Source organism: Medicago truncatula, chloroplast (assembly GCF_003473485.1).
Source record: "Medicago truncatula chloroplast, complete genome".
NCBI lineage: Eukaryota > Viridiplantae > Streptophyta > Magnoliopsida > Fabales > Fabaceae > Medicago > Medicago truncatula.
Genome location: NC_003119.8, coordinates 105001 through 117500, shown reverse-complemented (window position 1 = coordinate 117500; position 12500 = coordinate 105001). Strand labels below are relative to the sequence as shown.

Sequence of the window (12500 nt, the reverse complement as noted above, 5' to 3'; positions counted from 1 at the left end):
ATGGTTCGTTATTTAATTTAACCATGATATTTGATTTGGCAAATACATCATTATTCTATACTCTTTCATATGTATGGCGCAACCCAATCCCCCTTTTTTTTTTCAAATTTCGAGCCTCTATATATTTTTTTTTATTCTCAATAATAAAAAATTTACTCTTGACCTTGACAGTGATATATGTTGTATATGTAAATCCTAGATGAAAAATGGGCAGAATTCGCCCACGAAAAGAAAAATAGGTAAAAAAATTGGCATAGTATAAATCCTATGTATGCTGAGGAAATAAAAAATGAGATAGAAAAACTGAATCGTAAACAAAGTTCAGGTTCGAATTTCATAGATAATATACATAGTATTGTTTATAATCTATAATGATAAACAGATGAAAGACTTTCAAAAGATTTGATCCAATTATAATTTTCATAATGACTGGGTTGACTTTGAAAATTCATTCATTGAAATTGAATTGGTTGGGTGGTACCAAGAAAATCGATTATTAACTTACATTTCTTATTAAATATTAATTAATATTTAATATTAATTAAATTAACTGATCAACTTGCTTTGTTATCAAACATTTTTTTCTTGATTTCAATTTTTTTTTTTTTTTCAAAAAAAAAAACGGATCTATTTTAATATGAGACTAACTCCTACCACTTCGGATACTGAGGTTTCTGGACTTGAAAAAAAAAATATAGGACGTATCACGCAAATAATTGGTCCGGTACTCGATGTAGTTTTTCCACCAGGGAAGATGCCTAATATTTACAACGCTCTGATAGTTCAAGGTCGAGATACTGTTGGCCAAGAAATTAACGTAACTTGTGAAGTACAGCAATTATTAGGAAATAATAGAGTTAGAGCTGTAGCTATGAGTGCTACAGATGGTCTAAAGAGAGGAATGGTTGTGATTAACACGGGAGCTCCCCTAAGTGTTCCAGTCGGCGGAGCAACCCTAGGTCGAATTTTCAACGTGCTTGGAGAGCCTATTGATAATTTAGGTCCTGTAGATACTGGGACAACCTCTCCTATTCATAGATCCGCGCCTGCCTTTATACAGTTAGATACAAAATTATCCATTTTTGAAACAGGAATTAAAGTTGTAGATCTTTTAGCTCCTTATCGCCGTGGCGGAAAAATAGGACTTTTCGGTGGAGCTGGGGTAGGTAAAACAGTACTGATTATGGAATTGATCAATAACATTGCCAAAGCTCATGGAGGTGTATCCGTATTTGGCGGAGTAGGTGAGCGTACTCGTGAGGGAAATGATCTTTATATGGAAATGAAAGAATCCGGAGTAATTAATGAAAAAAATATTGCGGAATCAAAAGTAGCTCTAGTCTACGGGCAAATGAATGAACCGCCCGGAGCTCGTATGAGAGTTGGTTTAACTGCCCTAACTATGGCAGAATATTTCCGAGATGTCAATGAACAGGACGTCCTTCTATTTATCGACAATATCTTCCGTTTTGTCCAAGCCGGATCCGAAGTATCTGCCCTATTGGGCCGAATGCCTTCCGCTGTGGGTTATCAACCCACCCTGGGTACTGAAATGGGTACTTTACAAGAACGAATTACTTCTACCAAAGAAGGGTCTATAACTTCTATTCAAGCAGTTTATGTACCTGCAGACGATTTGACCGATCCTGCTCCTGCCACGACATTTGCACATTTGGATGCTACTACTGTACTATCAAGAGGATTAGCTTCCAAAGGTATCTATCCAGCAGTCGATCCTTTAGATTCAACGTCAACCATGCTCCAACCTCGGATCGTTGGTGAAGAACATTATGAAACTGCGCAAAGGGTTAAACAAACGTTACAACGTTACAAAGAACTTCAGGACATTATAGCTATTCTTGGGTTGGACGAATTATCCGAAGAGGATCGTTTAACCGTAGCAAGAGCACGAAAAATTGAACGTTTCTTATCCCAACCTTTTTTCGTAGCAGAAGTATTTACAGGTTCCCCAGGGAAATATGTTGGTCTAGCAGAAACAATTAGAGGGTTTAAATTGATTCTTTCTGGAGAATTAGATAGTCTTCCTGAACAAGCCTTTTATTTGGTGGGTAATATCGATGAAGCTACTGCGAAGGCTGCGAACTTGTAAATGGAGAACAAATTCAAGAAATGACTTTAAATCTTTGTGTACTGACCCCCAATCGAACTGTTTGGGATTCAGAAGTGAAGGAAATTATTTTATCTACTAATAGTGGACAAATTGGGGTATTAAAAAATCATGCGCCTATTGCCACAGCTTTAGATATAGGTATTTTGAAAATACGCCTTAACAATAACAACCGACAATGGGTAACGATGGCTCTGATGGGCGGTTTTGCTAGAATAGGAAATAATGAGATCACTATTTTAGTAAATGATGCGGAAAAGAGTATTGACATTGATCCACAAGAAGCACAACAAACTCTAAAAATAGCAGAAGCTAACTTGAATAAGGCTGAAGGGAAAAGACAAAAAATTGAGGCAAATCTAGCTCTCCGACGAGCTAGGACACGAGTAGAGGCTATCAATAGGATCTCGTAACAAGTTGGTTCAGCAAAATAATTAAAAATAGAAAAAGATAGAAAATTACAATAAAAAAAGATGAGTAGAAAAACTTATTAGATACCGGAATCAATGGTATCTAATACGTTCTATCTATACCTTACCTACTATTGGATTTGAACCAATGACTCCTGCCGTATGAAAGCAATACTCTAACCACTGAGTTAAGTAGGTCGTTTATCATCCTAAATAAAAAAAGTACCCATCTATCAGATCAATGGATTATAAATGTTATATTACTTATAAACAATACCAACGCACTATCAATCAAAGAGATTCGATCATGTAATATTAATCTTGACAAGAATTTATTTATCGAATAAAATATGTATCAAAAGCACAAGGGCTATAGCTCAGTTGGTAGAGCACCTCGTTTACACACGCGCCAATGTTTTTTTTTCATAGGAGTCCATCATGTAATTAAAAGAGTTGATCTTATTGAGAAATCCATGTCTTACTCCAGGAATAAAATAAGAGAACAATAGCCTGACAAAGGATTTAGACGTCAAATAAAATCCATAATGGATTTGAGATATTGATAAGGTGAATACTTAATCTATTCAATGCTAGGCAAATGAGTCTAGGGACCTCAAAAAAATTCTCTTTTCTTCCTATCTTATGAACTTTAAGGTGTATGAAGTTTCATTTCCTATTTGATATTTTTATTTAAGTGGGTTGATAGAGAGTCCATTTAACTTTAGTTGATCCAGGCCAAAAGCAGACCTACGTCAGGATAACCTTCTTCTTTGAAAAACTTTGGTAGTGCTCTTAGATTAAAATCTAAAAAAAAATAAATCAGAGCACAGGGAATCATTTCCTTTTTCTTTGTGTAAAGAAAAAAGATGGTAGACTAATTGATATTTCTATCAGTTAATGAAAAAGCCCAATGCAAAAAAAAATGCACGTTGGGTTTTTAAAACAATTCAAATCATTTTGATAATAATAGTTTGATCTGTTTTACCGAGAAGGTCTACGGTTCGAGTCCGTATAGCCCTAATATTGCTACCTATACTACTCAGATTTATAGATAGTAGATACTTATATAATAGTAGATATAATAGTCGATATATTTGATATAGTACTATATAGTATTTAGTACTATATACTATTAATTATATTAATAGTATATGGAATACTAAATACTCCATACTTGTAATATTACTAGTTTAAATATACTATATTTTTAGTTAATTAGTATTATTAAAAATGAATCAATTTCTATTTGAATAGATTAATATTGGATAGAATAATATTTCTATTAGTATACTCAGATACTAGTATGAATTTGATCCGAAATAATGTAAATTTAATAAAATAAAAAGCATTTCTATTTAGTATTTAGATTAATTTTCATTAATCTAATAATTTGAAAATTTCAATTCAAATCGACTAAGAATTAATAAGAATCCGGTATATTTTTCACATTCATAGGAGTACATTTATGTTTTTGCTTTATGAATATGATATTTTTTGGACATTTCTAATAATATCGATCTTTATTCCTATTTTGGCATTTCTGATTTCTGGAATTTTAGCTCCAATTAGAAAAGGGCCAGAAAAACTTTCTAGTTATGAATCTGGGATAGAACCGATGGGCGATGCTTGGTTACAATTTCAAATCCGTTATTATATGTTTGCTCTAGTTTTTGTTGTTTTTGATGTTGAAACAGTCTTTCTTTACCCATGGGCAATGAGTTTTGATGTATTGGGGGTATCCGTATTTATAGAAGCTTTCATCTTCGTCCTTATCCTAATTGTTGGTTTAGTTTATGCATGGCGGAAGGGAGCATTAGAATGGTCTTAATTCTTGAATATTTAGACAATTAAACAAAACATTGAGACAGTTATGAATTCCATTGAGTTTCCCTTACTTGATCAAAAAACCAAAAATTCGGTTATTTCTACTACATTAAATGATCTTTCAAATTGGTCAAGACTATCCAGTTTATGGCCACTTCTCTATGGTACTAGTTGTTGCTTCATTGAATTTGCTTCATTAATAGGATCACGATTTGACTTTGATCGTTATGGACTGGTACCACGGTCGAGTCCTAGGCAGGCAGACCTTATTTTAACAGCGGGCACCGTAACTATGAAAATGGCTCCTTCTTTAGTTCGATTATATGAGCAAATGCCCGAACCAAAATATGTTATTGCTATGGGAGCCTGTACAATTACAGGAGGGATGTTCAGTACCGATTCTTATAGTACTGTTCGGGGCGTGGATAAACTAATTCCTGTGGATGTCTATTTGCCAGGCTGTCCACCTAAACCGGAAGCCGTTATAGATGCTATAACAAAACTTCGTAAGAAAATATCTCGAGAAATCTATGAAGATCTAATTTGTTATCAACGAGAGAATAGGTGTTTTACTACGAACCACAAATTTCATCTTGGACGCAGTACTCATACCGGCAATTATAATCAAGGATTATTTTATCAACCATCATCTATTTCAGAGATAACCTCTGACACATTTTTCAAATATAAAAAAGTTAAGTATCCTCCGACAAACGAAAAAGTGAATTAAACAGGATCCTTTTGTACAAAATACAATAAGAAATAGCAAGCAAGTCAATCTTCAAAAATTTCATTCTAATACCAAACTTATATAAAAAAAAGCAGGAGAAGTAAAAAAAATGCAGGGTCATCTGTCTGCTTGGCTAGTCAAACACGGAATAGTTCATAGATCTTTGGGTTTTGATTACCAAGGAATAGAGACTTTACAAATAAAGCCCGAGGATTGGCATTCGATTGCTGTTATTTTATATGTATATGGTTACAATTATCTACGTTCCCAATGTGCCTATGATGTAGCACCAGGAGGACTATTAGCTAGTGTCTATCATCTTACGAGAATAGAGTATAGTCTAGATCAACCCGAAGAGGTATGCATAAAAGTATTTGTCCCAAGGCAAAATCCGAGAATTCCTTCTATTTTCTGGGTTTGGAAAAGTGCTGATTTTCAAGAAAGGGAATCTTATGATATGTTAGGAATCTCTTATGATAATCATCCGCGTCTGAAACGTATTTTAATGCCCGAAAGTTGGATAGGATGGCCTTTGCGTAAAGATTATATCGCCCCCAATTTTTATGAAATACAGGATGCTCACTAAATGATAAAAATAAGAAAGTAATCAGCACTTCGACAACCCCAGATATTCAAGAAATATCTGTATGTACATTTTCTTTTTGTTATAGATTGGACAGAATAATAGAGGTTTCATTCATATCTTATTATGGATGGGATAAATAACAAAATGGATAAATAAAAAAGACAATAATATAGGGATTCATTGAGATTCTAAAATTGGATGGAACGATACTTAATTTAGGGTGAGCCAATAGGATGAACTGAAAAAGTTCTGTATCATTAACTATGTAAGATGTACAGCAACATCAATTAGATATCCGGCTACGAAAAAGAAAAAGTAGGATCAAAGAAAATAAAAAGAAATGGACCGAATTTTTTTATATTGTTGAAATATTAACATTCTTTTTGGAGCGCAGAAAAAATCGAAACAAAATGGAATCATTCATTTTCAGACTCACTTTCTATACCTAGAATATACATCTATTCATTCTTTAGCTAGAAAGAGTATATCTCCGTACGCCTAGATAAATTATGTATCTATTCCCAAATTTATTAAAATTTGGGAATAGATACTCATAGAAATGAATCGCCGGGAACCAGATTTGAACTGGTGACACGAGGATTTTCAGTCCTCTGCTCTACCAGCTGAGCTATCCCGACCATTCTTGACACACCACCCTAATTTTAGGAAATTACTTGAGTCTATGTCAACTAAATAAAAAAAAAAAGGGATATAGGATAAAAAATTAGCGAATTAAATGGGCTTTTGGGGATAGAGGGACTTGAACCCTCACGATTTCTAAAGTCGACGGATTTTCCTCTTACTAAAAATTTCATTGATGTCGGTATTGACATGTAGAATGGGACTCTATCTTTATTCTCGTCTGATTAATCAGTTATTCAAAAGATCCATCAGACTATGGTGGAGTGACTGATTTGATCAATCAAGATTATTCTATTGAAAGAGTAAATGTTGTCAACTCCATTTGTTAGAACAGCTTCCATTGAGTCTCTGCACCTATCCTTTTTTGATTTTCACTTTCTAAACTTTTATTTATTTGTTTTCGGAAAGAAGGATTTGGCTCAGGATTGCCCATTTTTAATTCCAGGGTTTCTCTGAATTTGAAAGTTTTCACCTGGTAAGTTTCCATACCAAGGCTCAATCCAATTAAGTCCGTAGCGTCTACCAATTTCGCCATATCCCCCGTTTTTTTATTTGAGATTGATATCATATCTCATTAGGATGTTTTTTCATTTGTATTATGAGAATTATATGATGGAACTGTTCAATTTATTAGAAACCTACTCCCATTTTTGGAAAAATTTCCTTCTATTTGTTTGATTGATTTTCTTTCATCTATATCTGATATCAGATACCCATATTTAGTCGAATCAGAAATGATTCTATTATCTGTGTATTCGCAATTCAATATACAGAGATATATACTACATTTATCTCTATTTTAGATGTCCCTCCTTCTTTGATTTTTTGAGAGTATTTAGAATACTCTAACGTTCGATTCTTTTTTTGCTTAGAGGAGACAGATACAGACCTTATAATAACAAAACGAAAATCAAAAATCTATTTATTAATTTAAAATTTGACATTCATTTAGAAATTCAATAGAAATATCAAATTTCTATTTACTTATCCAATTTCTATCGATACATTCTTTTTTATCTACATTATACATAGTTCATCTTAATGCATACGAATTTTGTAATATAAATTACTGTTTACTGTAATCTAATTAGTCATTATTTTATTTAAAATTCTAAAAAACTATTTAAAATATAAATTTTAATTTTAAGATAGTATTCTATATACTCTTTACTATTTTCTATATCTATATTTATTTATATATATATAGAATTTTTATATAGAATTTTATTTTAAGGTATTCTAATTGTAGAATATTAAAGAATATATAAAGAATATATATAGAAACAAATAATCTTCCTATCTAATAATCAGGATATCGGGATAAATACATATCTATATTTAGATATTTATATAGATTAGATGAAAATATGAATTCTATTTATTATTTATTCTTGAAATATTAAAATAATCGAAATAAAGAAGCAAAAATATTCAAAACAAAAAAGAGAATTTGACTATACGAATTAAAATGACGATATTGTTTTATTGATAAAAATTATTTGATAAATCGATCAAAATAGTATTCTATTTAACTATTAATTAATTAACTCTTAATTAAAATTCTTATCTTAAAATTATTATTATTTTTATGATATGATATATACTAAAATATCAAATAAATAATAACTATTGGATATTTTCGATTTTTTCTATGTTTGTATTTATTTGATTATGATATAGTAATTTGGTTATGAAGAGCTAATATAAAACAATTAATAACTAAGATCCCGGTAGTTTAGGAAATAATTCCGATAAATCCACAATTTGTGTTATGAGAGCCCGCTTAGCTCAGAGGTTAGAGCATCGCATTTGTAATGCGATGGTCATCGGTTCGATTCCGATAGCCGGCTTTTTTTCTCTATTTGTTTTCATTTTTGACATAAGGTATAATCTCTTTTTATTTTTATTTTAGGAAAAAAATGGGAGTTCTATTTCTCTAGAACAAATCAAGAAAATAACCTCCTTTTTTTATTTTCTATTTATTTAGATAGATATACAATAGAATAAAATTCGGATACTGATCGAATCTTTCCAGTTCTTTTTTGTAGTATACTATTTATAGTAAAATACTTTAAGTAGATTTCGTTTGATTTATCATTTTTGTTATTTAGTTTAGTTTTAATTTAGCTTTATGAGATTTTCCATTTTAAATTAAAAAGGAGTGTTTATGTCACGTTACAGAGGGCCTCGTTTCAAAAAAATACGTCGTCTGGGGGCTTTACCAGGACTAACTAGTAAAGGGCCTACAGTTGGAAGCGAACTTAAAAACCAATCGCGCTCGAGTAAAAAGTCTCAATATCGTATTCGTTTAGAAGAAAAACAAAAATTGCGTTTTCATTATGGTCTTACAGAACGACAATTGCTTAAATACGTTCGTATCGCTGGAAAAGCGAAAGGTTCAACCGGTCAAGTTTTACTACAATTACTTGAAATGCGTTTGGATAACATACTTTTTCGATTGGGTATGGCTTCGACTATTCCTCAAGCCCGTCAATTAGTTAACCACAGACATGTTTTAGTTAATGGTCGTATAGTAGATATACCAAGTTATCGTTGCAAACCCGAAGATATTATTACAGCGAAGGATGAACAAAAATCTAGAACTCTGATTCAAAATTCTCTTGAATCAGCCCCCCGCGAAAAATTGCCAATCCATTTGACTCTTGATCCATTCCAATATAAAGGATTAGTCAATCAAATAATAGATAGTAAATGGGTTGGTTTGAAAATTAATGAATTGCTGGTTGTAGAATATTATTCTCGTCAGACTTAAACCTAATTAAAATAAGAATAATTTTGATCCGAGGATTTCCCCCCATTCATGTATAGACGTGGGTGGGTATAGGAAATTTGTTATTCCTTGCCCACTTTATTCCACGATTTTTTTTATTACAGAAAACAGAAATAAATTAGGAATAGAGAATCCACATCAAAGTTGGAATAATGATATCTATTTGCAAACATTGAGGTCAGTAACATTGATGAACTTGATAAGGGTGCGGAAAGAGAGGGATTCGAACCCTCGGTAAACAAAAAGCCTACATAGCAGTTCCAGTGCTACGCCTTCAACCACTCGGCCATCTCTCCTACATAATGATTATGTCCCTCGAGTGAATAGTGAGGCATAGATATTCCATTTGGGTAGGCGCACATAATCAATTGAAACGAACAAAAAAAAACTTACTTCGAGGCCTGCCGTAGGATAAAATTATTTGATTAATAAGTCCATTTTTACGTTATTTCGTACTGTATTGTACAATTCCTTTGTTTGGGGGATTCTTTTATCACGCGATAAAAAATGAAATTTTAGAATGGATTGCTACCTATGACTAGATCTCGGATAAATGGAAATTTTATTGATAAGACCTTTACCATTGTAGCCAATATCTTATTACGAATAATTCCGACAACTTCTGGAGAAAAAGAGGCATTCACTTATTACAGAGATGGTGCGATTTGATTCTTTTTTTTTTTTTTACCGATCTCAGTCTAGAGAAAGAAAAAAATTTTGAAAAAAAAAACCTACGCTTGCTGAAGGTGAAGTTTGGAAATAAAACAATTAATCCCTTCTGTCGTGTATTTCCGATTAATGCAGCCTCATATGCTTCAATTTTAGGTTTATAGTATTAAGCGAAAGGTTATACCTATACCTATGGGGTTAGGTTAATCCTACTCCACTAGTACCAATAGGCGGCATGGGGGAAGAAGCACTACGCTTAGGAATCAACAACACTAGAAAACTTTGTAAAAAAAAATAAATCCTTCCTTTCTTATGGGGATCGGGACTAACTAGAATGGTTGGGACAATAAACATCCATCTCGTTCGTATTTTGGATACCCATATAACCATCGAAGACTGTTGAAGTGACTAATTCCGGGAAATTTAGCAGCGTTGAGGACAAAGAAATTGTTGAAGTGACTATTTATCCAGTAATAACATACTTGATGTTAATAAAAGATCCTTTACAGGAAGGTTGGCTAGAGATTTCGTGTAAAAATACTAGTCCCGCTAAGTTGATAATGAGAATATTGCAATCTTTTTGGATTTGATTCCATGGATGTTTATCATTATACACATAAAGGAGGAGCCGTATGAGATGAAAATCTCACGTACGGTTCTGGAACGGAGATTCTTTGAACCGAATGACGACCGTAACGGATGTCGGCTCAATCTGAAGGAAATTATGCGGAAGCTTTACAGAATTATTATGAGGCTATGCGACTGGAAATTGATCCCTATGATCGAAGTTATATACTTTATAACATAGGCCTTATACACACAAGTAACGGAGAACATACGAAAGCTTTGGAATACTATTTTAGGGCACTCGAACGAAACCCTTTCTTACCTCAAGCTTTTAACAATATGGCCGTGATCTGTCATTACGTGCGACTATCTCCACTATAGAAAAAAAGAAAAGAACGAACAACTCCACTAATACTAATAAAAAAATAAATACTAGACAAAAAAAATGGGCTTTCTACATATATATATCGTTCGAAACAACGATTTTTATGAGCTGTAGCAAAGAAAGAAACTTCATAGAAGTCAAAATATGAAGAAATAGAATATATACGCCTAGATACTTTTTTTCTATGGATAAAAGATCTAATTGATAGAGGAAGCACCGTAAAGATCAATTAACAAGGTTTTTGGCCGATACAACAAGAACTGCTTACTTATATGATGATAGATTAGGAATCTACTTATGTAATAAAGTGGATCCCCTAAGGTTGTGAGCAGCGGTGTAGTATCAGATCCCAAAGATAGTAAGTCTTTTCTTATGAAGAAAAGTCTTTCTCAAAGATTCTATAGAAATTGATATATCATATATGAAAGTATATGATATATGAAATCGAGATAGTTACCTTTCAGAAAATTTCAATAAGAACGAGCATTAGTGTTAATGTCGATACTTTATTCTTCGGAAGGTAGGAAAAAAGATAAAACTAAAAACAAAGGATTAAATTCGTAATCCAAATTCAAGTTTGAAACTCATGTAATTAACCTCTTTTCTTGTTCTTAACTCCAGAAAAAATGGAAGATAAAAAGAATTGACTGTTGAGCCGTATGAGTCAGGAAACTCTCAAGTACGGTTCTAAGGGAAGGAATTTACTCACCTATTCCGACCGCGGAGAACAGGCCATTCGACAGGGAGATTCTGAAATTGCGGAATCTTGGTTTGATCAAGCCGCTGAATATTGGAAACAAGCTATAGCCCTTACCCCTGGGAATTATATTGAAGCACAGAATTGGTTGAAGATCACAGGGCGTTTTGAATAAGAACACTCTGTTTATTATTTTCTTTTTTTTATTCTAATATTCTATATTTTCTATAATTTTTCTATAATTCTCTTTATATTCTATTCTCTATTCTCTATAGAGAATAGAATATAAAGAGAATACGGATCATTCATTTTCTAAATATAAAGCAACAAACAATCAAAAGATTTTCTTATATCCCTTCTAAAATAGTTCTATTTCATCTGATATTTCGTTATGTTCCTTAGTAATGCTAATATAACTGCTCACGTGATTTGAAATAAAGTACCTAAGAATATCTTCTCTGTAAGATATGCAAGAAAGACAAAAAATTTCATTTGTTCCATCTAGGAATCTCTAAGTGAAATATGAATAGACTAGGTTGCACAAAAAATTCTTTAACTTCATTAAATTCAAAGTTCAGAAAAGGTTTTAGAATTAAAAAAAAGGGTCCGTTGAGCGCCTTACTACTATGTCATAATAGATCCGAACACTTGCCCCGGATTAACTTCCGGATCATAATTGTTCTAGTGAATAACTAAAGAAAATATAGAATAAATAGATGGGAGATAGAAGAGAAAGTTATTCAATATAAACATCTCTCATAAGTTCACTAATTATGTTTTATGTTGGCGGGTCTCTTTGTATGTGTTGTCCGGAAAGAGGAGGACTCAATGATTATTCGTTCGCCGGAACCAAAAGTCAAAATTTTGGTAGATCCAGAAGTCAAAATTTTGGTAGATAGGGATCCCATAAAAACTTCTTTCGAGCAATGGGCAAAGCCTGGTCATTTCTCAAGAACAATAGCTAAGGGACCTGATACTACTACTTGGATCTGGAACCTACATGCTGATGCTCATGATTTCGATAGCCATACTAGTGATTTAGAGGAGATTTCCCGAAAAGTATTTAGTGCT

General features: G+C 32.6%; 8 protein-coding genes and 6 non-coding genes across 14 annotated transcripts in view; 10 read left to right on the top strand and 4 right to left on the bottom strand. All coding sequences in view use genetic code 11, as the record gives it.

Annotated features, from left to right (window-relative positions):
- The first annotated feature begins 637 nt into the window (after window positions 1-637).
- Window positions 638-2110, top strand: atpB (ATP synthase CF1 beta subunit). The gene has a single exon. It carries the CDS (start codon window positions 638-640, stop codon window positions 2108-2110), a length of 1473 nt encoding a protein of 490 aa, YP_001381743.1.
- A 20-nt stretch (window positions 2111-2130) lies between these two features.
- atpE (ATP synthase CF1 epsilon subunit) lies at window positions 2131-2541 on the top strand. Its single transcript has one exon. It carries the CDS (start codon window positions 2131-2133, stop codon window positions 2539-2541), a length of 411 nt encoding a protein of 136 aa, YP_001381742.1.
- Window positions 2542-2663: 122 nt separating this feature from the next.
- trnM-CAU lies at window positions 2664-2736 on the bottom strand. Its single transcript has one exon. It is a non-coding gene; the product is annotated as a tRNA-Met (tRNA).
- A 168-nt stretch (window positions 2737-2904) lies between these two features.
- trnV-UAC lies at window positions 2905-3558 on the top strand. Its single transcript has 2 exons — window positions 2905-2942; window positions 3522-3558. It is a non-coding gene; the product is annotated as a tRNA-Val (tRNA).
- Window positions 3559-4003: 445 nt separating this feature from the next.
- On the top strand, window positions 4004-4366 carry ndhC (NADH dehydrogenase subunit 3). The gene has a single exon. The coding sequence runs from the start codon at window positions 4004-4006 to the stop codon at window positions 4364-4366; it is 363 nt and encodes a 120-aa protein (YP_001381741.1).
- An 18-nt stretch (window positions 4367-4384) lies between these two features.
- On the top strand, window positions 4385-5092 carry ndhK (NADH dehydrogenase subunit K). Its single transcript has one exon. The coding sequence runs from the start codon at window positions 4385-4387 to the stop codon at window positions 5090-5092; it is 708 nt and encodes a 235-aa protein (YP_001381740.1).
- A 109-nt stretch (window positions 5093-5201) lies between these two features.
- Window positions 5202-5678, top strand: ndhJ (NADH dehydrogenase subunit J). The gene has a single exon. It carries the CDS (start codon window positions 5202-5204, stop codon window positions 5676-5678), a length of 477 nt encoding a protein of 158 aa, YP_001381739.1.
- A 566-nt stretch (window positions 5679-6244) lies between these two features.
- trnF-GAA lies at window positions 6245-6316 on the bottom strand. The gene has a single exon. It is a non-coding gene; the product is annotated as a tRNA-Phe (tRNA).
- A 107-nt stretch (window positions 6317-6423) lies between these two features.
- On the bottom strand, window positions 6424-6861 carry trnL-UAA. The gene is made up of 2 exons: window positions 6825-6861; window positions 6424-6473 (listed from the first exon to the last, which is right to left on the bottom strand). It is a non-coding gene; the product is annotated as a tRNA-Leu (tRNA).
- A 1236-nt stretch (window positions 6862-8097) lies between these two features.
- trnT-UGU lies at window positions 8098-8170 on the top strand. The gene has a single exon. It is a non-coding gene; the product is annotated as a tRNA-Thr (tRNA).
- A 317-nt stretch (window positions 8171-8487) lies between these two features.
- On the top strand, window positions 8488-9093 carry rps4 (ribosomal protein S4). Its single transcript has one exon. It carries the CDS (start codon window positions 8488-8490, stop codon window positions 9091-9093), a length of 606 nt encoding a protein of 201 aa, YP_001381738.1.
- Window positions 9094-9319: 226 nt separating this feature from the next.
- Window positions 9320-9407, bottom strand: trnS-GGA. Its single transcript has one exon. It is a non-coding gene; the product is annotated as a tRNA-Ser (tRNA).
- Window positions 9408-9645: 238 nt separating this feature from the next.
- On the top strand, window positions 9646-11604 carry ycf3 (photosystem I assembly protein Ycf3). Its single transcript has 3 exons — window positions 9646-9771; window positions 10480-10707; window positions 11467-11604. The coding sequence occupies exons 1-3, from the start codon at window positions 9646-9648 to the stop codon at window positions 11602-11604; spliced, it is 492 nt and encodes a 163-aa protein (YP_001381737.1).
- Window positions 11605-12257: 653 nt separating this feature from the next.
- Window positions 12258-12500, top strand: part of psaA (photosystem I P700 chlorophyll a apoprotein A1) — a 2277-nt gene continuing 2034 nt past the window's right edge. The window contains exon 1 of the mRNA in view: window positions 12258-12500. This exon is cut by the window's right edge and continues 2034 nt beyond it. Within this exon, the coding sequence (YP_001381736.1) occupies window positions 12258-12500 (243 nt within the window).